The 25578-nt window shown below is 38.0% G+C and overlaps 1 protein-coding gene across 1 annotated transcript in view; it reads right to left on the minus strand.

The window, feature by feature from the left end:
• Positions 1–25578, minus strand: part of ZNF423 (zinc finger protein 423) — a 212359-nt gene that overhangs the window by 81838 nt on the left and 104943 nt on the right. Inside the window, exon 3 of the mRNA XM_065416708.1 lies at positions 22596–22680. Within this exon, the coding sequence (XP_065272780.1) occupies positions 22596–22680 (85 nt within the window). The remainder of the gene's footprint in view (positions 1–22595; positions 22681–25578) is intronic.

Consider the following 25578-nt stretch of genomic DNA (forward strand, 5'->3'; position numbering starts at 1 on the left):
TAGGCAAATATCTAGATGAGCTGATGTACCCCCTGTAAGACCTCTGCCTACCTGGTTGAGAATCACTGGCTCTATATCATAGAGCTTACTCATGCGCAAGTCTTTGCAGAATTGGGGACTATTTGACTAAGAATGATTAAATTCTATTTAAATATTCTTTCTTAAACCAACCTATTCTGTTAATAAAGTACACAATTAAAATATAAATCCTAGTATGCACATGCTTATATCCATAGATGGATAACAAGCAGATGGACTCTAATGGGGCTCCACGTGGGTGCACCAGTTTCTCTCCTGTTGACTTCACATAACACAACAACCAGGGGTGATCCAATGAAATTAATAGGTAAAAGGTTTAAAACACACAAAAGGACATAGTTCGTCATACAATGCACAGTCAATCTGTGGAACCCGTTGCCGGGGTTGTTGTGAAGGCCAAAAGTATAACTGGGTTCAAACCAGAATTAGATACATTCACAGAGGATACCTCCACCAATTGCTATTAGCCAAGATGGTCAGGGACGCAACCCCATGGTCAGAGATGCGACCCCTAAACTTCTAACTGCCAGAATCTGGGAACTGATGACAGGGGATGAATCACTTGATAATTCCCCTGTTCTGTTCATACCCTATGAAGCATCTGCCACTAGCCAGGATCAGAGGACAGGATATTGGTCTGATCCAGAGTGGCCATTCTTAAGACTGCAACATCTAGGCCACAGTTCTTCAAATTAGAGGATAAAACTAGCACTTTATTTCTTTGTTTAATCAACTTTTGAACAAAACAGCATTGGGTTTGCTGTTGTAGTCAGGTAGGATGGAAACACAGAAGTCAGGATCTCCAAAGTTCACTAAGCTGGGAGATTTATGTTAAGCCAGAGACAACTCAGAATAGGTTTATCTGTAGCATACTAAGGACCTGATCCTGCTTCCCACTGGCAAGAATCCCAGGGTACTGTAAAAGCCCTGGACTCTCCCAAAGAAAAAGATTATAAAACAAGAGGAGAGCAACTAGGGAAAGAAAGCTGGTAAAAGAGAAAGAAGAAAGTAACCAGACTAATAATTTTTAAAACTGTCCCAACTCTCTTAGAGAGCTGGAAGAAGCCACCAATCCTTTCATTATTGCTATCTCGTATTTATTTTTATTCCAGAGGTTCATACTGTATATTCTACTGGAGGAATGCGGTATCAAAAGAGTAAAATACCTCCCCTTTACCCAAGACTTTGTGACTGTCTGCCTGACAGAAACCAGACAAAGCAATAAAACAAAAGGGGAGGGGGGAAATGTTAAGCTTTCCATTGATTTAAAAACCTATATTATTTTACAATACTGCTTTACTCTATGCTAAGGAAACTAACTCTAGACCTGATCAGAGTATCACTTTTCAAATGCTTAAATCCCTGTAAAGGTTTAGTGTCTGGCTGTGTGCATTTTGCTCAGTATTAACATGTTCAATGGAGTACTTTGATTTTTTTTTATCTAGACGCCAGAAGCTGGTGAATATATGCTTCATAGCTTCAGATAAACCTTTTGTTCTTCTGGGGCTGATCAGCTGGTGCGGCAGCGAGAGGGAGAGGAGGAAGGAAATTCACAGGGGCTCCACGGTTTCAAAAAGTCAAATTACCTCTGAGCCATGGCATTGCTGATAATTTAAATGAAAAAATATATATACAGGCTGCACCACACAACATCTCTACTGTTAGGACTTTTAATGAAGCCCCAGTTGTGATGACACTGAAGCAGAGAACGCTACGGTGGGATAATTACTTGGCTCCCTCACAGCTGAGTTTCACAGATGCATTATTAACGGCACATTCCATGCCATAACGAGCACCGAATGTAGGTGGGATTCACAAACCCCGGCATCCGCCATTAGCGGGTTGGCGCAAACACAAATGAGTGTTTTCACAAAAGCATCCAAAGGTTGTGAAATTCCAATGAATTCTTTCACTGGAAAAATAGTTCAAGCTGCCATGACCGGATATGTCACCTCCCATGGCACACTGTGCTCTGAGTGAGGCACCATGGGAAATTACAGAATCAGAATGCATTGATTTTTCTGTAGAAAATACAGGCAGCAGCCCTGATGAAGAATTAAGGAGGAAATGTAATAACCTAATTCTCCCTCCAATCTCACTCTCCCCCTCCCTTGGTGCTCCCCACCTTGTTTCTGTTTAACAATTATCCAGGTATACAGGACTAAACTGAGCTTTGATGCAAGTGGGTGAAAGGACACTGGGCTGGATATAATTACACCTGCTTTCATCAGGGCTGAATTTAGCCCCCTTTGCCTGAATGTCACCAGCTCTGAGAGACATTTCCAAGCAATACTTGTTTTAAGCTGCCACGTGTTTCATGCTGTTCTTTGCGACATTCATCCCCCTAAACATTTCCCCCCTAACAGGCTTTCTCCATGGAATCTATTTACAGTATATGCAGTTATTAATAACTCCTCCTCAAACCATACAGTATATGGCCTAAAAGCTCTAGAGAATAAAGAGGGAATTTTCACACATACAAATTACAGAAAACACAACATTAATGTCTTCCACTTGCATTAATCCAGGGCACATTAGTCTAGCACCATACCTGCACCCTCCTCAGCCCAGTCAAAAAAATACCAAGCAGTTAAAAAAATTCCTTATGGCCATGCTGCAGTGTTCTCTCTTCATTTTCAGAAATCAGCTTGGAGTAAGAAATGTTATGAAATCAGTGGCAGTCCTGGTCCTTTTTATTTTTTTCCTATAAGCTTCCATTTCAAGGTGACCTTTTTTTGTGCGTTACCCCAAGAGTTTCTGCACACATACGGAACAAACTGTCTCCCAAAAATTAACACTAGTGCTTAATGAAGTCCAGCTGCTGTGATGGCAAACTGAGGAGAGGCCAACCTTTGTAAACTAACTTGGGCTCCTCCAGTTACAGCTGCTTTAAAACCACAGTAATAGACTTCTCTTTGCCTAGTTCTCAAAGATCATTCTTACCAAATAAGACAAGTGTTCAAGATTAAGCATTTAATAACAAAGCTTATCTTTGAAGTAATATTTCATGCTGGCAAATTATGTAAAAGGGCTGGATCAATTTCAATGAATGCTGCAAAATTAATACAAATCCAGAGCAGCAAATGAAAAACTAAAATGAAAATGTGAGTTGTTAAAGACATAAACCTTTACAAATTCTAGAAGTATAGTTCCAAGAGAAAATTGGAGATAGCTTCTTCGGCAAAATCCACTCCTGTGGACTCGTTTTCTGATAAAATGTAAGAGGAGCTAACAGCCAACAGTTTATTAAAATAATGCCGTTTGCTAGTTTATTCATTATGTTCATAAGTATGGTAAGGATACTAGGTGAATTTTATATGAGAATGTTAAAAAATGTCTCCATTATAAGTCACACCACGCATCATTCAGAAAAATCTACTCTTTCCACAAAGTCCTCTTTTATACGTGTTTTCCTGCAATATTCCTTTATCCACCCCCTTATTTGGGATTTTTCCACACTGCAACACAGATAATGTTGTCTGATTTAAGAGGCAAGTTCCTAATCTCCTCTTGGATCTGCATGGTGGATCTCGCCTCCTACATTTCTGCTTTATGTACGAGCACAAAACTCCCACTCAGGTTAATGAGAGATCTCTGCACTGAGAGAGCGCAAAATATCAGTCAAGATCTACTGTGAAGAATTTTGACCTGTGCCTGTAAGACGAAGCTACAGAAACCTTAATATGACGTTCAAGGCTTGTCACATGGAATTAATCTGGACCAAAATAGACTGTGAATTTAAAGCGAGTTACCTATTCCTGATTAATTCAATGTGTGGATGCTCTTAGTCCAGAAGAAGAGTGCCTTATTCTGAATTAGTTTAATCCTTTATAAGTGGATTAAACTAATTCGGAACAAGGCACTTATTCTGGAATAAGTGTGTGCACACATGGAATTATTCAGGAACAGGTAATCAGGAATAACTCCCCATGCAGACGAGCCCTTAGATTGCAAGTTGATATCTCAGGGAAAGAGAGAGGGTCCAATTTTGCCCTCAGTTACATAGGTGACTCGCACCCATGCATCAAAACAGATGTATTCTGTTTCCAAAATCACTGACAAGGATAATGACTTCTACTGCAATAAACAGTAAATAGCCTTTACAAAGATACTGGGGAAGAGAATTGGCTAATTTACTTTAATTTAAACTAATTTACACATAGGAAACATGTAATAATTTACTAATACCTCCAGCACTCTGAAATCAACAAGGGGTCATTCATGAACTCCAACCAAAATTGCAACACTTGTAACCACTTCACTTCTTGAACTAGCAAACTAATATTGCATAAACAACAAGGAGTCTGGTGGCACCTTAAAGACTAACAGATTTATTTGGGCATAAGCTTTCGTGAGTAAAAACCTCACTTCTTCGGATGCAGAGGTTTTTTACTCACGAAAGCTTATGCCCAAATAAATCTGTTAGTCTTTAAGGTGCCACCAGACTCCTTGTTGTTTTTGTAGATACAGACTAACACGGCTACCCCCTGATACTTAATATTGCATAGGTACTAAAGTACTTCCTAGATAATTCTGGATGTCAACACCCTTCAGAATATAATTTCAAAACAAAATCATCAGTTTACACAATAACAGAGTTCTTGGGGAAAAAATTGATATGTGCACAGTAATACTGATTTCCAAGCTCAAATTCCTTTGTCTACTTTAACACTAACTTTGGACCCTATTGCTGCCTGAAGACTCAAAAAGGAGTTGCATTTTTTTTAAATTGCATAACGTGGCAACATTCCACAGTGTATCAACATTTCTCAAGCAGGAAGGTACCAAAAGGCTAACAGCCAAGAACTAAACTTTGTTCTACTCTACTAAAAATAGTGCACTGATTAGCCAATTGCATTATTTATTTTCCTCTGATCAGAATAACCTTATTAAGAAATCGTAAGTAAGCACTTATTACAAAGCAGTTCTGATTAAATTCCACAGTGCAGATATTTGGGAGAAGGGACGTGGGAGAACGAGAGAATATGAATGTCTTCATATATAGGATGCATGGCACAATATGCCTGTACACACTCCCCATATATATATATATATATATATATGAGTGTGTGTATAAAACAGCCATGGAAAAAAATGTCTATAACAAAACAGAGAATTTGGAGATATCTGTTAACCATGATTATCCTGTCTTAAAACTGAGCATTTTAGATTTCTTAGCTCCCTCTTTTGTTCCGTTTTGGTTCTCAAGCTAGCAGTTTTCTGCTCTACACTTTATTTTTGTGCACTCTGTAACACAACCGGATAAAATTCTACTTGCTCATTCACCCAGAATGAATATTTTTAAATAGGAAAATAAAGTATCTTTAGTTTTTTCATAAACAACAATGGCCAAGATAAAGGGCTAGCAAGTATATTTTAAAGTTCAAGATGATTTCACAAGGCTGCTGCAAACCATATAGCTTCTTCTCCAATTATAAAGTTCACTCATATACTAAGACAGAAATTTAAGGGAATTATCTACTTGAAAATGGAGAATGAGCTGCCAAATTTGGATTGAGTTCCTGATTTTGAACCCTTCCTGTTCCCCAAATTGTGGTGTCCAAGTTTGTTTTAAAAGTTAACCACAAAATCTGACTCTGAGTTTGGATTCCATTTCTCTCCAAAGTTTGGTAGTTTGGAGCTGTTTAGATCTAAAGAGATGTTTGGGGCCCATCTTTACTCCACAAAGAGATGGTGATGTTTTGGACTTGTTTTTTGCCCTCCTCACCTCCCCCTAAAAAGTTACTTTTTTATATACAATGGACCACTGGTCTTATGATATGCTTTGGATACTCAATTAAAGGATGGGAAAGCATTTCTAAGAAGAAAGCGTTTTTCTTCAAGGTGAAATGGGGAGGCAAGATACTACACATTAAGAAATACTAACGTGTTAAAGGTTTTAATAGGCAAGATCATGGAAGTTTGAAAATATGATTCATTTATGCTATATATTTATGTATACAAGCCTATTAGGTTCTGTAGCGCTTTTTAACATTATCATGCATAAATATATATTCACTGTACATAAATGTATACACATAGTAAATGTATGCTAATAACCTTTTGAATTAATCATGTTATAAAGCTGGTGCAGACAAGATGAAGCAATAAGTCTAAATATTCCAATATTCTTTATTGTATTCAAGTATTAATACATATATGCATTTATATACAAAGATTAATAACAATATTTATGGTTTATCATCTTAAACTTTAATCTTGTTCATAATATAGACAGATTTTACTTTTATGGGAGGTAGCTTTATTATTTAACACTCCAAGGGCAAGATTATGTTTTTCTATTAAAAGGAAGAGACATACTTCTCCTCAGTCCTTAGAGTGCTAGCCTTCATGTTCTGCAATATGTTGTGGCTCAATTTTTATACACACCAATTTCTTATCTGTTAGTTCAAGGTGAGTACTCCAGCTAGTGACAGTTATTTTATTAATACCCCAAACCTCTCAAAATACTGTGCATGAAAAATGGCACATACAACTTTTGTTGTGTTCACTTTCTAGACAGAGAAATACTAATGGTCTTTTTTAAAATCTCTATAGTATTTTGTCAATATTTTTTTATTACAGCAGAGCATGTATAAATATTTTATTGTAAACCGAGGGCCTAAAATAAACAGTTTAGTAAATAGTTATTACATTACAAGGAAAAACATCTGTGGAAACTGTTTTCCATGTAATTATTCTTGCTATTTTACATTAGCGCTCAACGTGAGTTTCTTTGGCTGTAATGTTTCACTTGTTCTAAATCTTCCTCCTTGTTGCTATTATTAAAATCTTTAAAAGGTGCCAAATCTTAAATGAAGAAAAAAAATGATTCGCTAGAAATTATTCATATCACAGTGAGCCTCTACTAAACCTGGCAGGGGTGCAATATTTTCGGTGAAATTAACATAAAATATACAACTGCAAATTATCCAGGAAATAGCTATGTTCTTTACAGCACGCATTTACATTTGGGGGGGGGGGGGGAATGTTCTACTTATCTGTCTAGCACAAAGCTAAAAACAGTCTCTTCCAAAGCCAGCTTTAAAGGGAAAATAATAGATCTGCATAGGGAACATGGTCCTTAAAGAGGATATAACAAATAGCTGGTTGGCAAAATCAACCTTAGAAATTACTGGAAATAATAATCAACCCTGGACATTTCTACTGCTGAATGCTAGCAATCCAGTTTTAGATTTCTTCTTGATACACTGAATGCATTTCCTCTCTTAGGCCTCAGCCCTTTCTGCTAAAACACAAGAAAAATTGTAATACTGTGTAAAATGCAAATCTTGCTGTAAATATTTTATAAAATTGTTGCATATATCCCAAAAAGCTATAGGTCTTAATTGAGAGGAGGCTATTTTGCCAGTCAATATATGGAAATGTAAAATGCTAATTCATGTTTTTCTACTTGTGAAAAACCCTGGAGAACAGCAAAACCACAAATGCACTCACTTTAATATTATACATATAATTTGGCTCCCTCTTTACAATCCCCACTGTCCTGGCTTTTATCTCCCAATGGCTGCAGAGGAAGAATCACAGAATCACTTTTACATCATCTGCACAGGAAGTCAACCCCCATGCTCTGCCAGCTTGGCAAAGGAGCCAGAGGCTGAGCTAACTAAGGCCTGGTCTACACTAACCCCCAAATTCGAACTAAGGTACGCAACTTCAGCTACGTGAATAACGTAGCTGAAGTCGACATACCTTAGTTCGAACTTACCGCGGTTCAGACGCGGTCCACACACGGCAGGCAGGCTCCCCGTCGACTCCGCGGTACTCCTCTCGCCGAGCTGGAGTACCGCAGTCGACGGCGAGCGCTTCCGGGATCGATTTATCGCGTCCAGACCAGACGCGATAAATCGAACCCGGAAGTTCGATTGCCAGCTGTCGAACTACCGCGGTAGTGTAGACCTGGCCTAACACTGCAAATAGGAACCGAAATAAGAAATTCCAGCCCTGTTACACAAGAAACAAGCCCTAAATGACATTAAACCTGATCGGAGAGGAACAGCATGCGAACAGCGTTTCACCAGTGAGAACTAACTTACATTAACAGCAGCCCAGACAGAAGGCACACAGGCAGATATGAAATCCGATGCAGCCCAATGTGCACACCTGCAAGTGTTAGGAGTCTGGAGATTTTTTGCTGAAGTGTTCTTAGCACACGTAGCTTTTGTTTTTTAGAACAGCTGATGGTTGTGACACTAAGGCTTAAGACTCCCTTACTCGGTGTCATGCTGAAATCTGACTAGAAGTTTTTTGGTCTGATTAAACATATAGTCACCAGTGTTAGCCTTTATTCACTCACATGCATGTTTACTTGGCAAGGGAAGGATTGGGAAGGGGGATATTCTTGTGTCTACTTTAAATGAAACTATCAAGTCATTAAATTTTCAGCTCTCAACTGATAGCTGATGCTGGCTTTAAAGTCTGAAAATGATAGCTTTCCCCCAACAGTTTTAAGGGTTTTCCCCCCATTAGATTTCTTTATCTTCTGTTTAGAGCTGAAGTTAATATGGTTGTTTTGTTTAACATCAATAATGACAGAGTAGATGATCTAGCGATCCCTTCTGGCCTTAAATTTTATGACAAAATGCTGTGTAAGTTTTATTAAAAAATACCTCTGTCTTTAGCTCAGAGGAGGCTGCATGGTCCTAATCCTGAAAAAACATACTCTGTGCATAGTGCTTACTACCAGAAGAAATCCCACTGAAGTCTAAAGGACTACATAGAGTAATAAGAGCGTCAGGATCGAGGCCTAATGGGGAAAAAAGGATGGAAATTAAGTTGATTGGGTTTTAATCGTGCAGCACTCACTCACGTCATTAGTCTGTAATTATGTAAGTAGTTCTACTGACTTCACATGGGACCACACACGTGAATAAGGGCCACTCACCTGAGTAAAGATTGCAGTATATTTTAGTGGAGGTCTAGTTAAGGTGCATAATGGAACTCAGTTGAACAACTATGTATGTTTCGTTCATGGAGCACAAGTTATCTCTTAAGACTTGCAGGTGCATACTGGTTTTAAACTTGGATGCACAGCCCTTACTTTTACTAGAAGTACGGGAACTTGCACCCGCAAAGCCTAGAATCTAGATTAAAGTGGGGTTGTATGCTCATTAGAAAGCAGACATCCACAAAAAATACAACTTTTGCCCAGAACTCATTCAAAATACACTTTGATAATCAACTATGGAAACTTAAACTATAGTTTCTTATTCAGGGCTCCACGTCAGATGAATTTTGATGAATTTAACAAGTTTTCCTGTTAATGGATTTCATGGTGTGTTGCCACTTTGAATACCTCTACCCAAATAAAATGTTGTGTACAATGATGTGGTTTCACCACATAAGAACGGCCGTACCGGGTCAGACCAAAGGTCCATCTAGCCCAGTATCCTGTCTACCGACAGTGGCCAATGTCAGGTGCCCCAGAGGGAGTGGACCTAACAGGCAATGATCAAGTGATCTCTCTCCTGCCATCCATCTCCACCCTCTGACAAACAGAGGCTAGGGACACCATTCCTTACCCTTCCTGGCTAATAGCCATTAATGGACTTAACCACCATGAATTTATCCAGTTCTCTTTTAAACGCTGTTATAGTCCTAGATTGCACATTCCTAGATTGCAAACGGCAGCAGTTCCCTCCGTTTAACCACAAGAAAAATAGGTTATTGGACAAGACCCTTTCATAGATATATTTTTGGTCTCAAAATGTTTTTTTCATAACTAATGTTTACATAAAATAAACATGCAAGAGTGATATCACCGTGCTTGCTATAGTTAATGGTCTGATGGATATTTCCACTTAAAGGGGGAAAAAACCTTATTTGCAGGGGTTAATAACCAAGGCATACTGAGCCATAGCTTTACAAGTAACCATGCCCTTGCTCTGAATTGTTGAAATTTGGCTTACAAGACTGCATCACACGAGTATCTTTAAAAACAAAAAACAAAAAAAAAACAACAACAAAAAAAGTTGTTACACAGACATTTCAGATTTCAGGGATTACAGTTGCACAAAGCACAAACCATTCAAGACTGAGTAATTTATGGCATTTGATTTTCTGCACCGACCTCCAGAGTTGCTGCACTCAACATTGTTGAGCAGTTTGGCAGTGACACTTAAAAACAACTGCATATTTTGGTTTAAAAACAGGTTATGAAGCAGGTGCAGTAAGTTTTTTCCATCAACTTCATAAGGAGTTTTTGGCATGTGAGGCTAAGTACCTATGCATAGCATCCACATTGCACCAATAGAGTGTAATGGCTCCAAATGGCCTGTTAGCCAAACCTGGAAAAGCTGTAAGCATTAAAGGCCTTGACAATAGACATTAATGCCTCCAACGCTGACAAAATAAATCATTATTGATTTAAAGGTGCTGTTAAGAGTCATGGCAAGAATCCATATTTATTTTTAATAATTCCCTATCAACATATTTAACAGCTGCGCTGTATGTTTTAAACATTTCTGTATTATCAGAACTATAAGTAATTCATGGGTTTTAATACACAGGGTTTTTTTAAAAAGTCTTCTGCCTCTCACATACATTTCAGCTACAAAAATTTACTAGATTTGTAAGATTTAAAAACATTCTTAAGCAAGAACATTCAGACTTTTCCACCTATACTGCAGACTAAGACATCTCTGTGAATTATGATAATTGCCAACGTGAAAAATTTTTTTTTCCTCCTAAATTCTGAAATTTCTTACTTTTTTGGGCTAAGCCAATAAGACACTTTGCTTTTAAAGCATTATTGTCAGGTATAGATTCACTGAAAAAAATAAACTGTTTCCTTGCCAGTGTTATCAATATAACTCTTTAGAGTCTAACTAAAATATTTTTTAGAAATTTACTTTTCACCATATGTGATCATTTTTGCACTTTGTGGTCCAAGTACATTGAAAACAAGATAGTTTCATTTTTGTTTACAGCCAGCATCTAATGAATTTCACTTTCTGGTTCTGGCATACTAGTGTTATTCCTCTAAAAATAAACCCTTTCCATGCCTTTTTTTCTATAAATGGGAACCTACCTATTAACAGTCGATTTTTTAAGATCTTTTTTCTTTTTTGACAGTCCTAAATTTTGGGTGCAAAATCCTATTCTGATCATGACAAAATTCCTATGTATATTTTTTTCACTTTAACTATTTCTTAAATATCTTAAGAATTAGACCATGCCACAGAACATCAGCCATCTACATCTGGCCACAGTTTTGTTCAGCACTGTCCAGTTATTGATCATTGCATGATCTTTCATCACTTGATTTTTTGTTGCAGACATTTCTCTCTTGATAGAAGTCACAGATGCAGAATTAGCAAATGACAGTCCATATCCCCATATGCTAGAGAAGACATATTGGCAATGGGATGAGTAAAACAAGCTGTAACAAATGACGTGCTGTTGATACTAGCTGATGCTGATCCTCTAACACATGGAGCGAAGCTGCATTTGGTTATTCTGGAGTAAAACCTAGAGTCAATGGATTTACTCTGGCATAACTGAATGAAAAACAACAATTTTTACAATTGAACAACAACATTATATTCAAAGGCGCTGATCTTATTCTTTGATAGGCATGGGTGAGCACACACAAGACAACATATGACTCTGCATCTAAAGGCAGGGTTAACCTCTGGGTGTGGTTATATTTACTACAGTATCTAACTGTTTACACACATATAAAGTTCAGTGTATACTTTATTTCCTACCTGCAGTGACATTTTTCATAGTCCTCCTCTCCACCAGTGCAGGAGCTGGAAAAGAAGGTAACGTCTCACCATATGGGGTTTGGGCTGCACCTACAGGAAACAGGAGGTAAAAAGACTCAACTCTTCCCCGTGAGGTCAGCACCTCATTTACCCCCAGTGCATGGGTTAATTCCAAGACAACAAAACAAAGAGGAAAGAGATTCAGGGGAGGCAGGAGAAAGTGTGTTGGTGAAGAGGAGGACTATAGAAAACACCATTACTTGTAAGTAATTACTCTTTTTCATACCTCCCCTCTTCACCAATCTAGGAGTTGGAAAAGAAGTTCAGTCCTCACCATATAGAAATGTAATTGACAATAGAAGCAGGCAATAGCCCCTTACCTTAAAATGACTATAGTATCTGACAGATCCTATGACTGAAAGTGAATTTGCTGCAGAAGTTAATACAAGTTTATGGTGGGTAGGAAAAATGTGTACGTTTGACCCAGTTGCTACTCTTTAATTTTCCAAAAGGTACATTCCATCTGAGAATTGCTTACAACTCCCAGCAGAATAAAGCTTCATGCAGTATGGAGAGACTCAAGATTCTGTTGTTCGAAGTATTCTTGCATAGGCCTTGATCCACCTGGAAACAGTAGTATTTGGATGCATTGTGTCTTTCCCTAGCCAATAAAATGGGACAAATAATGCTTTTGAGTTGTAAAATAGAATCATTAGTCCAAGGTAAGAGTCAATGTTTTGCCTGATATTCAAAGAATGAAAACTGGCTCTAAAGAAATGTGGATTGATTATGATAGATCAACAGAGTTACTGGTTCATTTAAAATCTGATATTACCTTAGGAAAAAGTCTGATAATGAAACTAAAATCTTCTTTCTCAAAGTTCAACTGAAGACACAGAGGCAATTGTTAGAACCTTCCTGCTTAGAGACAGGGCCACAAGAAATACATTTTTTAGTAAAGCAAATTTAAGGGAATTGAATCTGCCAATTCAAAACTAGAACAATACATAGACATCACTCTGGAATAATCTAAAGAGAGAAGAACATGAAGTGGAAATCTCTTGATTCCTTAAAGAGGCCAGAAAGTTGCCAAAATTACTAATAAGTTGACCCACAAAGAGTTTCCGCTACAAAAATCCAAAATATAAGTGAGCAAACATGTATGGTACCTACTACAGAGGCAATTGGTTCTCTCTGCACCAAGAACTTGACTAAAAATCATGAGTCAAAGGTGTATTGAAACACACAGTAGAATTTAAAAGAATTAAAATGCTCTTCATATGTCAGAATAATGTGCATGAAATTCTTGCTGTTGAAAAGTTTCTCTCTACACTAAAGAATGACCAGGAAAGAAAGTATTCTGATTACTCAGGAGGATATGAAATAATATTTTTGTCCCTGAGGAAGAAGGGAAAAATTATACTTGATCTGACTTGCTAGTCAAGTATGACGTAGCACAATGAAATTTGCTCTAATGACCATTTGTAATGGGCAGTCTCTTGACTTAAAGGACCAGTTTAAAGTCTCCCCAAGATTTGCACTGCCATTTAATTTGATCCTTATTTAAAGACAATGCACCAACTGTATCCCTTCAAAGTAAATGGAGTTACATCGAAAATGAATTTGGACCTATATCTAATAGGCAAAAATTCTGATTTGTCCATTGGATAATCGGACAAGTTTCAGTATACATAACTTGATAACCCTCTTATTCAAATACAGATGTTTTCCATAACAGGAGAAGGAAGGAAGGAAACGTTTTGGACCTGATCATCAGAAGTGCTGAGCACTTGCAGCTCCCTCTGAAGTCAGTGGGTGCAGGTGCTTAAAACCATTGAAGCTCAGAGTTTTTATTAGTAAGAAAGGGACTTAGATCTACCTTTCTAGTACTGTGCACTTTCTCTTCCCACTGTCCAATGACAGGATAGACTGAACAGTGTCCACACCTCCCCAAAGAGATAAAATGGTGCATGGACATTTTATAACTTTGGCCAAAGATGTTCAATTTTCGCAAATATGCACTCCTTTGCCTCCTCCCCCGTTTGTTTTTAGGTAAGCCCGGATATCTTGCTAGCGCAGAAACAGAACTGGTAGCTGATTTCCTTGCAGCTTTGGATGAGAAGGCATTAAAAACTGCACCACTGGTTTGGCAGGACTTGAAGAACAGGGAAATCTTCTTTCTCCAAGAAAAAGCATTACTTATCTGTTAACAGCAAACTGCCTATTAAAACATCATAAACACCTAGATTTCAAGGCAGAATTGGTACAAAGCTAAGGGACAAAGAAGAGTCAAAAGATGTACACAGAATTACAGTATAAACAACCAGTGGAACCTGTAGATGTGGTGGTGTACAATATGGCTCTTTTATATCAAAGAGAGAATGCAACTGCTGCTGTCCTAGGACCTCTACAATCTTCTCTACATACTTTATGACCACAGAAATGACAATCTTCTCACAGGAAGAGGTTATCCCCTTTGATTAGATCATTCTTGCTCATGTGCAATTAGTGGTAGCACAAACTGATTAAAGGGAACCTAATGTCGAGTTTTAGGGGGGTTTTGTTTTGTTTTTTTAAGTACTCATCCTGTTGATGGATGCCATCTTTAATTCTTAATTTCTTCACTATATAGAGACAATGAAGTCTAATTCAGTTTTAATTTAATCTAAAAAATTGGTTCTTTTCAGCATCTTTATCCAAAAGTGATGCAGAGTCTATAAGCTTTCCTAATAAAAGAGAAAACTTCAAAGTGAAATCCTTCATGACAAGGGAAATCAAATATCTCATATATATCTCATATCTCAGATGCCACGCTTTAAAGAAATCATTTTGTTATTGCTTAGGACCTCAATTATTTAGTAAATTGGTTAATTTCTTAAGCAAACAATGGTGCCATTGAAGGCAAAACTCTGTACAATTCAAAGAAGCAGGATTCAAATGTGAGGAAATAAACCACAGAAATAAAAGTAATGAACAGATTCATGTAAAGAGCAAAAGATGTCTTTGCAGCATCACTCTAGAAAAGCCTGAAGAACAGACCCAAAAATGATGGAGCTTTGTTTATTGGAAGATTCTGATTCTTTGTTTTTTAAAATCAGGAGAAAGGTAGAAAGGTCTGATGGGAAACTGAGGTGCTGACCTTTATAGTGGGAAAGAGTTGAGCCATTTTGCCTCCCGTAGGTAGAACCAAAATTCCATATGGTGAGAACTTACCTCCTTTTCCAACTTCAGGGTTGGTGGAGAGGGACTCTGTGAAGAATGTGTGCACTTATATTCATAGATATGTGTCCACACATGTACAAATAATCCAGGAAACAGGCAGAAAGTATCTCTGCAGACTGCTACATACAATTCTGGGTTTTTTTTAAATTTGGGGGTAGGTTTGGGTTTTTTTTGAAAATACAATAATTTTCAAGGTTCACAATACCACTAAAGTGAAGAACAAGTTACAGCATCAAAATATCACAGCTTACACACACCAAAGTTTACTGGAAAGTGTCATTTTTGCCACACTAGTTAACAGATGTTGAAAGGCTGTGAATTGATTGAGATGCTTGCTAATGATAACTTTGAAGAAACATCAGACTTAAAACTCAGACTGATTACAGAAAAGGTGTTTTATCAACTGCTCCCCTTTATGAGTAAATATGAAACTACCAGGAAAGTGTTTAAACGAGTTTAATCATAGCTACATATGAAAACTGGGTTGAAGGGCAAAAAGGAATCTTAACACGGTTAAGAGAGAATGAAAGCGATATAAAACTGTGATCACAGACGATTATGCATGTATCATGCAAAACAGGAATGTTGTCATAGCAGCTATAAAAATGTCAGTGAAAACTGAACTACTATTATGCAAGGTGTAAATGAAATGAAAAAATGCAAAAGGAAAATATGAATGAATATATTAAGGGAAACGCTATTTCTTTCCTGGTTGATAAACAAGCAAAACAAAATACATTTTCATGAAATAGAGTAATTTCTAGGAACAAATATGCATAGATAACAATTGTAAGAGACCATAGTGACACTGTGTAACTGGGTGACAAAGTTATTAATATTTCTGGCAACAAATTTTCCATGTGTCAGAAAGAAAGGGAGGGCTAAAATGTACAATTATGAAGACCATTTTAAAATAGGAAGCCAACTAGATATTGGATTCTATTAGGGCCCGACATTTCCTGCTAAAGTCAATGGGAGTTTGAGCTCTGGTCCTGAATGAAACTACACTATTAACTATTAATAGTTTAATTATCAGTGGTGTACATTTACAGTGCTATATCCTCCTATCTACTAGTACATATGTACCACGCTCACCACTGTGTTATTTAAGTATCTACATAAATCATGATTTATTATTATTAACAATAACAGAGAACTAATGTAAAACTCAAATCAAGCGCTTTAGGTAGGCCAACAATTACATTTAGGCTTATAGATATAATACATATTGCATTCTAAGACCCTCAATCCTGCAATAAGTTCCGTGTAGACAGATGCCTGCACAGGCATAGAGCCCTACTTATGGCAACAGTATTCCATGCACACCCAGGGGTTTATATAGGCAAAGCACATGTGAGGATCAAGGCCCAAATACGCATTTCTAAACAGAATGTATGTAGCTCATAAAGGTTTGAATACCAGTTTTTCATTTCTAAAATCAACTTTAAATAGTAGACAGCTACCTTAACATGTGATTCCAGTACTACTTATTAATTAAAAGAAATCCATAAAGAATTAGATGTTTAAAGCAAATACTGCATTAACGTATAAGGGTTGTACTTGCAACTGTGCATTAAAAGAGCAAGACTTAAAATATGCTTTTAAAATATGAACGTTTTACAAATATATTTTGAATTCTTAATGTGTTCATAAATAATTCACACATTCAACTGTTAAGTCCAGAAATATGTTATCTTTGATCATTTGCATTTAATGCTTCAAAAACAATCTGGCACATTTTTTATTTGCCTTAACCCTTGAAAGCTATTACAAAGACGCTGTGTTCCAATGTCATCATCATTGCTACCATGTATACATTTTAATTCAGCGCTGGGCTACACTACAAATCTATGTTGGTATAACTACGGCACTCACAGGTGTGGAAAATCCACACCCCATAGCGATGCAGTTATACCGACCTAACGCCAACGCCTGGTGTAGATGGGAGGGCTTCTCCCATCGACATAGCTACCGCCTCTCGGGGAGGTGGAGTCCCTAAGTCGACGGGACAAGCTCTCCTTTCGTTGTAGGTATCATCTTCACTTAGCATTGCAGCTGTGCCGCTGCAGCGCTATAAGTGTAGACAAATCCTAATACTTGGCCAAAGGCCAGTAGGGTTTCTCTCTCCAGAATCCAACAATTTTGTCACAATCATTTGACACAATGTCATGACTGGATGGAAAGGAATTTTGTTTACCAAGAAGCACCTTTCAAAATTTTGCAAATTTAAATAACTGAGAATTCAAGCAGCATGTTTAACTAACAGTGCATAAGAAAAATAGGACATTTAAAAAGAATTAATGCCTTCCTTTAATAAACATTATTGTATTAAGATCCCTATTCTGAAATGTGCTGACTATCCTCAGCTCCCAAGTCAATGAGAGTTGAGAGGACTCAGCACTTCCCAGGATCAGGCCCTAACAATAGAAATGTCTTTGTATCCTAGAAGGAGATGCATATGGCAAATACTTCCACCTTTGCAGATGCCATTTGTAAAGTGTGGTAAGCTCTGTATCTGGATCTACTTCATATTAACAATGAATACATATACTCAGATAGTACAGTGATGGGCAGCAGTATAAAACCATAACTAGCTTTACATACATACAAAAACGTGGGTAGGGCAGTTATGTTATTAGCTGAATCAATGAAAAGTATAACAAAGAGATTCATGCTCCAAAAGGTTCTTAGATACATTCTGACTGTGAAATCTCAAATCTTTTAACTGCTCTCTTGATGTTATCTCTGTGATTTAGTTGTCTATCAATTAATAGCTCTTTTAAATGTGAAAACAACTTTCTACACACTGCTGTCTTTTAAAGTCTGTGTATTATCCTAGTTCTTTGGGTTTAGCCACAAATTTGTTACACTAGTTATTCTTATTTTTGGTCATGGTTTTATTTAGAATACTTGTGTCAATTTACAGAAAAAATGTAGATGATATACATTCCGTATGTGTTTGTGATTCTGGCAAAACAATTCCACAACTTCCACAATATTCAGGAGGGATCAGTGGCATTTTATTACAGATTAGGTTATACAGATGTTTGGGATCCTGTGTTACCTGAATCAAAAATATCACTAAAAACACACTGCAGCTCATTGCTCAGCAACATACTTTTGTTTTTTGCACTGAAATTTCTTTTTGCCTCCTTCATCAATACAGTTAGGTAATTTGGTAGTTCCCCATCATCCAAGCCAGAGGATGCTAAGGCCTTGTCTATACTACGGGGGGAGATCGATCTAAGTTATGCAACTTCAGCTATGTGACTAAAGTAGCTGAAGTTGACGTACTTAGATCTACTTCCACAGGGTCCACACTACGCTATGTCGACAGGAGACGCTCTCCCGTCGACCCCCCTTGCGCTTCTCTTTCAGGTGGAGTACAGGAGTCAACGGGAGAGTGATCTGCGCTCGATTTAGCGTGTCTTCACTAGACCTGCTATATTGACCGCTGATGCATCGATTGCCGCACGTTGATCCCCCGGTAAGTGTAGACAAGCCCTAAGTCTACAAAGCAGTCCAAGATCCAGACGACAAAGCTATTTCAATACGACTGCCACTATTGTCCCTTACACTGTAAAATGAATAAACTGGGCCTCCTGCTTTATGTATTCCCCAACACAAATTAAGTACAGGTTCTGGAGTCCATTCTAGTTTACAATAATCTGGCCATTTTTACACTCTATGGCTCTCAAAATAGTTTGCCAGAAGAATGCTGATCTTTATACACACAACGGATTGGGAGGGGCTGGGAAGAATATACAGAGATGATTGGGCTGTATATTTGTGTGTGTACTTATAAAAATTAATAACGGTGCCCACTATGTTGACTGGACACCTTATCTTAGACTAGTAAAAATCCAAATAAATAAATAAATAAATACACTGAGATAAATCTAGAGGGAATGCTTTGCCACAAACGTGGCACAAGGACCTATCAGTGGCCAAATGATTGAATATTCAAGTGTCCTACTGCTCCCTCAGCCATAGGAGAAAGATCTATTAAAAGCTTTATGTGATTTTTGCTGTTGCCATGGTTGTTCACATCTCCCGCCGGTGGAGCCAGTTGCTTAGCATGCCCATCCTCCTAGGCATCTAATAGAGACTGCACATCAGAGGCAGTGGTGGGGTAATAGGGGAAACACTTGAAACATGGTCAGGTCAGCACAATAGGAGGTAAGGAGTACAGAGACTGCAAGAACTACAGACATTTTTTGATATACTCCTGGGTGACTCCCCAATGCTGGCAAATGTTTCAAAGAGGGATCCCCTTTCTCTGTGGACAGAAATGTTTCAAAGGAGCCCCAATCAGTGGAATGTTTCAAAGACCTTCTGCTTTCTAAAAATTCCACCCCGAAAACCCCAGACCCCTTCCTAACTAATCACGACTAAAGGGGCCTGACTCTGTGGCTGAAAACCTTCCTACAGCCTACAGTAGCTTAAAATAAAACAAAACATTTACCATATACCTGCTCCAGGGATGTATCCAGTCTGTTCAGTCTCCAGGGACTCTGCATGGGACTCAATATGCTTCTGTGGTTGGGTACAGGATATGAAGGGCTGGAGTGCAGAAGGGTAGTTTTTCAAAGCAGTGCGTGGGAGTAGTGTGGAAAATTTCCTCCATACTACTTTGAAAATTTCAACCTACTCTAGTAAATTACAACCAGGGCCTCTAACTCCTGAGTATACAGCCAAGAAGTAAAAGAGGGAGATGCAGCCCAGTTAACCGGATGAAATACTTGGCACTGTTTAAAAACTAAATTGTAAGAAGTATTAATGTAATTATTTAACCATGCTACGGAGGTGTCTTGTATTAAAAGGCATAGATCATTTTCTTGACTATTATTTGAAAAGAATAAGTATGAGTTTAGAAAGCCACTTTTATCATTTATTTTGTGTGCATGTGAGTATGACAGGAAAAAAAGTTAGTGCCACTGAAAGATGTTGGACTGTCAGATCTCGTGACTAAACCCCTCTAGCCACTGGGCACATGCACCATGGGCCGCAACAATGCAAGCTTCCCTGGCACACTACTGCACCAGTATGCCTCCATCCTGACTTGGAGGCTAGGGTGGGCAGTCTCCTTGCCAATTTAAATCCCTAATTTCTCTATCAGGGCTCCAAATAAGTAACAATTCATGGTGGTGGTTTTTGTAATATGGACTTTGGTCCACTGGGATTCAAGCAAGACCCCCAACTCACTTCTCAGAGGCTACTGAATAGTAACTACCCTTCCATCACCACCAATCTGGGCTAGATTTGTAAAATGAAAAACTCTTTAACCCATTACATTTATTATAAGTAAAACTACTTTACTAATAAGGAGCCACATGCCCTCCTCTGCTATAGTATATGAAGGGGAGTAAAACAAGCATTGTTAGGGCTCCTCACCCATAGGACGGGCCCAGCACAGGCTGTGCAAATTTTGGAGTAGATGGGCTATGAGCAGACCAGAGGAGCAATCACTGTCCATGATATTTTCATATCTCTGAAATACTGGATTAGCATTAAAAACATATGCGGGAGTCACTGGTGGTGGAATGAGCTATAACTGCTCTCCCCATACCTTCAATATCCTTCAGTCATGTGCAAGTGTCAGCAGTAAACTCACTGGCAGAATAGTCCCTAAGTCAGCTATGCTTCCTGGGTGAGATGGGGCCACAGAGTGTTGTGGAGTTGCTCAGGATCTACAGGGCCTGAGAGAAGGTTGGTTTCCCATCAGAGTTTCTATTCTTCAACTCTTCTCTGATCTTCTAAACCCAACCGAAAGACAGTTGTGAGCTGAACCTTGTGGAGCTCCTCCGAGTCACTCCCAATCTGTAGGTTTTTCAAGTGAGGGAAGCATGTGGCCCTTTGAAATCGGATGCGATACTCAATTCGTGCCTTGGCACACTCTAGTATTTACCACAGCTTAGTCCTACAGAACTGAAATCCATTACCCATACTGGGACTATGTTCCTGTAGTTTTCTACAGTCTTCTGAAGTTTGCACTCTAACTTATTTACAATTCTGAGGAACTGACATTTGCAGCCCTTCCAGAAAGAGGCACCACACTTTTCTCAGCTCCACATATCCTATACCAATGCCAGTTTCCAACACTTCTGGTATTAGAATTCAAGCTTTACCATATATACATCAGGTTATTACTGCAGAGAGCAGAACTTTGGTCTTACAATAATTAATGTATGAAGTGTATATATCATGTCTTTACGTTAAAGAAGTTACTTATTTCAAAAAGCATAAAACAATTCTGTCTGTAATCAAACAGTACATTGATAGCAGAATCCCATGCACTTCACAATTTTAGATCACTGATTATCAACCTCTGTTTTACAGCTTAAGTTAAAAGCACATATCAGCTTTCCTAAGGAGACCTCTCTTTCAGGTTTCTTAACAAAAAGCAGGGTGGGGGTGAGGGGAAGACTTTGAAATCACTGTGGTCCAATTAGCAAGGATCTCACCCTTCAAGTCTGCAAACCAGAGATTACATTAACACCTGGTACAAAAGCTAACATTCTTAGATATCTTCATCTTCTATTTGACAGACTTGAAACTCTTGCCTAGCACTACTATGGAAATTCTTGTGACTGACAGTGTATATCTTGCATTTATAAAGAGGTTTTTTTAATCTTTGTGTCAGTCTTTAATTCTTCCTTCAATATTTGGGCATAATTCACATTAATGATAATGGGAGTTACATACTTGCATTGAGGGGAGAATAGTCTCCTAAATGTAAAATTGTTCTAGGAAAACCATTACGCTTATCTAAGATAAATGCTGCACATGAACATATGGGACACATAAAGTGCACTGTAGGGTCCTTGAAGGATCTCTTACAACATATGCCTAGAGTGACATGTATAAGAAACTCCTTTGTCATCTATGCATCAAAATAAACTGATCTCTTGGGCCATCACATATATTTATAACATCTGTACACAGAGGAAAAAATACTTCTTTGCAATTGTCAGAAAATGACCATACAGCTGCAACAGAAATACCACTCTTCAGATTACAATAACACTTGAGTGCAGCTTGTTATGCTAGAGATCTCAGCAAGGTATTGCTTTAAAAAAAAAAATTGAACATCTGAAAAGTTGAACCTTCTAAAGTCCAGAACTGTTTGAAAAAAAAAAAAGAAAAGAAAAGCACTGAAATAACTTTTTAAGCATTTTGTTTTGACAATGTGCCTCAGGAATTCATCACATTTAACTGGGAAAATGTGAGCCATTAAATCTATTCAATGTCATGACATACAAAATTGAAGCATAATTGCTCCTAAGTGGTTGACAACTGGCAAGTACTTTTTACATGGATAGAGGAAAATTTATGCTATAAAATGTAAGATATTGTCAAAAGTTTGATTTTAAGATAAGTGAAAATGCTACAAGAGGATTCAAAAGGGTAGAAAAAGCTCAGCAGTAATACTTTTACAACCACACATTTAAAAAGCTTTGAAATGAACAATCATTACATCTAAACCATTTGCCTTGAAAGTTTAAAAAAACCAGCGGGAATATTAACAAATGATTAGAATAGAATTTCAAAAAGAGTAACAAAAACAAGTAGCCCATGAGAGGCCTGGTTTAAAGAGTTTCTTACCAATCATATGGTTTGCAACATGGATTTGTATCTCTCTTTCATTCTCAAAGGTCATCTGGCACTTGATGCACTGATAGGTCTTTTTCTGTTTAATAACCAAAAAGAGATTAGAGAAAACTGTACTGTAGCATAGAGCAGATGTGATTAAAAATACGTCCCATTACATATGCTTAACATTTCTCCTACCTAATCCTTTTTTCCATATACCAAGGTTGCACAGGTTTTTTTAATGAAAACTCGATGTACTAATATTTTGCCTTCAGAGGACTTTAATCTCAAAGCAAAAATTTCAAATGATAGCCTAAATCAGGGTTTCAGTGCTGAGTACATGAAAAACTGAGAACTTGATTATGACATAAACCCTCTATTATTGACACTTTACCCATAGCAGTACAAATGTCTGTGCGGGGAAACAAAATACTTTTAAAAGGAGATCTGTTTGCTTTCAGAAAAAGATCAACTTAAAATTTTTTTACTGTACTGAGGGAAACTCGAAGAACAATAGGCCCAAGACCAGTAGTACCTCAGGGAAAGGAAGGTAAAATATATTTTGTACAGGTCTCCCATTAGAAATCTTGCAAATCCTACAGTAATATGAAAAATAATTTCCTTACACTGTTTTCTGTGTCATAATGTCATACTAATGAGGCTTAGCTGCAGAAACCAGGAGACAGTGTGAAGATGCAATTACACAAGCCATTTATTCAAACAGGGAAAATGGGGTTTGTACTCAGATTGACAGTGGTGTGTGCTCTGGCGGTGTGACAGGGAAGAATCCAAGAAATAATTTGTAGAGAATAAAATTCACTCGACAATTTAGGAATTCCAAGTTAAAACAAAAAACACCAGTGCTGGGGAAAAGAGAAAGAAGTTAGTTGGTGCAGATTTACAGCTCTCTCTACAACGTCTCCCAATGCCATTTTTAGGGGAGCTAATGAGGCCTACAAAAGATAAATTGGATTAGATATTTGTAAAGTATGTAGAAATATTAAAATATTAAAATGTGTTCATGTGTGGGTTTGAGTAAAATATACATAATACATGCACATTTGAACAAACACTGATTATTTAAAACATAAATGCATAACTGTGTGCTTAATACGTATGCTTAATTACTGCAACAGAGCACACAAATGAGGTGCACATTTTTCACAAGCATTTGTGCACGTGCAGTTTAGAAAAACTGGGCCCCTTCTGCATAGAGTTTATTAGGAAGAAATTATTACCACAGTAATATTGTGGAGTGGCTCTTTCTGCTCCTATCACACTGTGCCATGAGTACTCAGGGCCTGCCTCTCCAACTCCTACTATGGATAGCCTCATAATGTGTGAGTCTAGTCACTGTTAAAAAAAAAAAAAGAGCACCACGTTCTCATCACTAGCCATTAATGGTAGAATCCCACTTTTGTAGTTGATTCCCCAGCACTTTGAATTATTTACATTTGTGTATATTTTTATATCTAAATTATTTCTTGTTGCATTCCCTCCACCCCAAAGCCCATGTGTTGAACCCAGTTTCCAGGGCAGCAGTAATAAATCCAAGGATTTGGAGGAGCGTAGCAAGTTACTGCCTCACCCTCCATGTACGGGAGCCAATTTCCTTGAACACTTTTCTGCGGAGAGAAAAAAATAGGTGCTACAAGTATTTTCATAACTACATTGCACCTCAGCAACAGGTTGGAGATCGAGATTAATGAACATGGCACGGTACCATAATAATAGGTACACCTGTCTATATGTTTGCAGTGTTGTTGTAGCCGTTTTGGTCCCAGGATATTCGAGAGACAAGGTAGGTGAGGTAATATCAATCATTGGACCAAACTTCTGTTTGATGAGAGAGAAGTTTTTGAGCTTACACAGAGTTCTTCTTCAGATCTTGGAAAGGAACTCAGAGCATCACAGCTAAACAAGGACACCCCACACCAGAGAAGTAGATCACATCATGGAACAGGCCATCCAAATAGCCCAAGAGAACCTGCTTCAATACAAGGGGGGAAAAACCTCTGACCATACATCCCTAGTTGTCACCAACCACCCCACACCAACCAACCCATATGGGATATCATCAAAAAATTACAACACATACTCGATGGGGACCACATCTTAAAAGAAATCTTTCCTCAACCCCCCTCTTCTGACCTTCAAAATAACACCCCAACCTTGCCAAGCTCACAATCAGAAGCAAGCTCTCCACAGACCAGGATCCATCAACTCAAAGTGGCACCAGACCCTGCCAGAACAACAGATGGAGAACCTGCAGACATATCTCCACTGCTACGGTGATCAATATCCCCCACAACACACCTTTCAAAATCCATGGGTCTTTAACTGCCTATCACAACATGTGGTGTACCTCATCCATTGCACTAAATGTCCCAATAACAACTATGTGGGTGAAAGCAGACAATCACTATGCTTTCGAATGAACTCATATAGAAAAATGATAAAAGACAAAAACATCATATCACCCATGGGTGAACTCTTTTCACCAAACTATCACGCCATATCTGACCTCTCAGTACTTGTCCTCAAAGGAAACCTGTACAACACCTTCAAAAGACAAGCCTAGGAGATTAAATTCATAACTTTGCTAGACACTAAGAATCATGGTCTTAATAAAGACACTGGATTTATGGCTTACCACAACAACCTGTAGCCCACTAACCCCACTTTTTTGTCTTATGACTGCAGGGATGTTAACAGGACACTTTACCTTGAATGGTCCCTTAGAATATGTGTTTTACTTATTCTAAACAATCAGTTCCACCTTGTATTTAGCTATGACACTCTGAGTCTCTCTCCCAGACCTGAAAAAGAGCTTTGTGTAGTTCGAAAGCTTTTCTCTTCCACCAACAGAAGTTGGTTTCATAAAAGATATTACCTCACCCACCTTGTCTCTCTGTTTATATGAATTTTATGTACACACAATGCATACTGTACATAATGTGTATGTATGTTGGTACACACACAGGGCCTTACGTGT

Source organism: Emys orbicularis, chromosome 14 (genome assembly GCF_028017835.1).
Source record: "Emys orbicularis isolate rEmyOrb1 chromosome 14, rEmyOrb1.hap1, whole genome shotgun sequence".
NCBI lineage: Eukaryota > Metazoa > Chordata > Testudines > Emydidae > Emys > Emys orbicularis.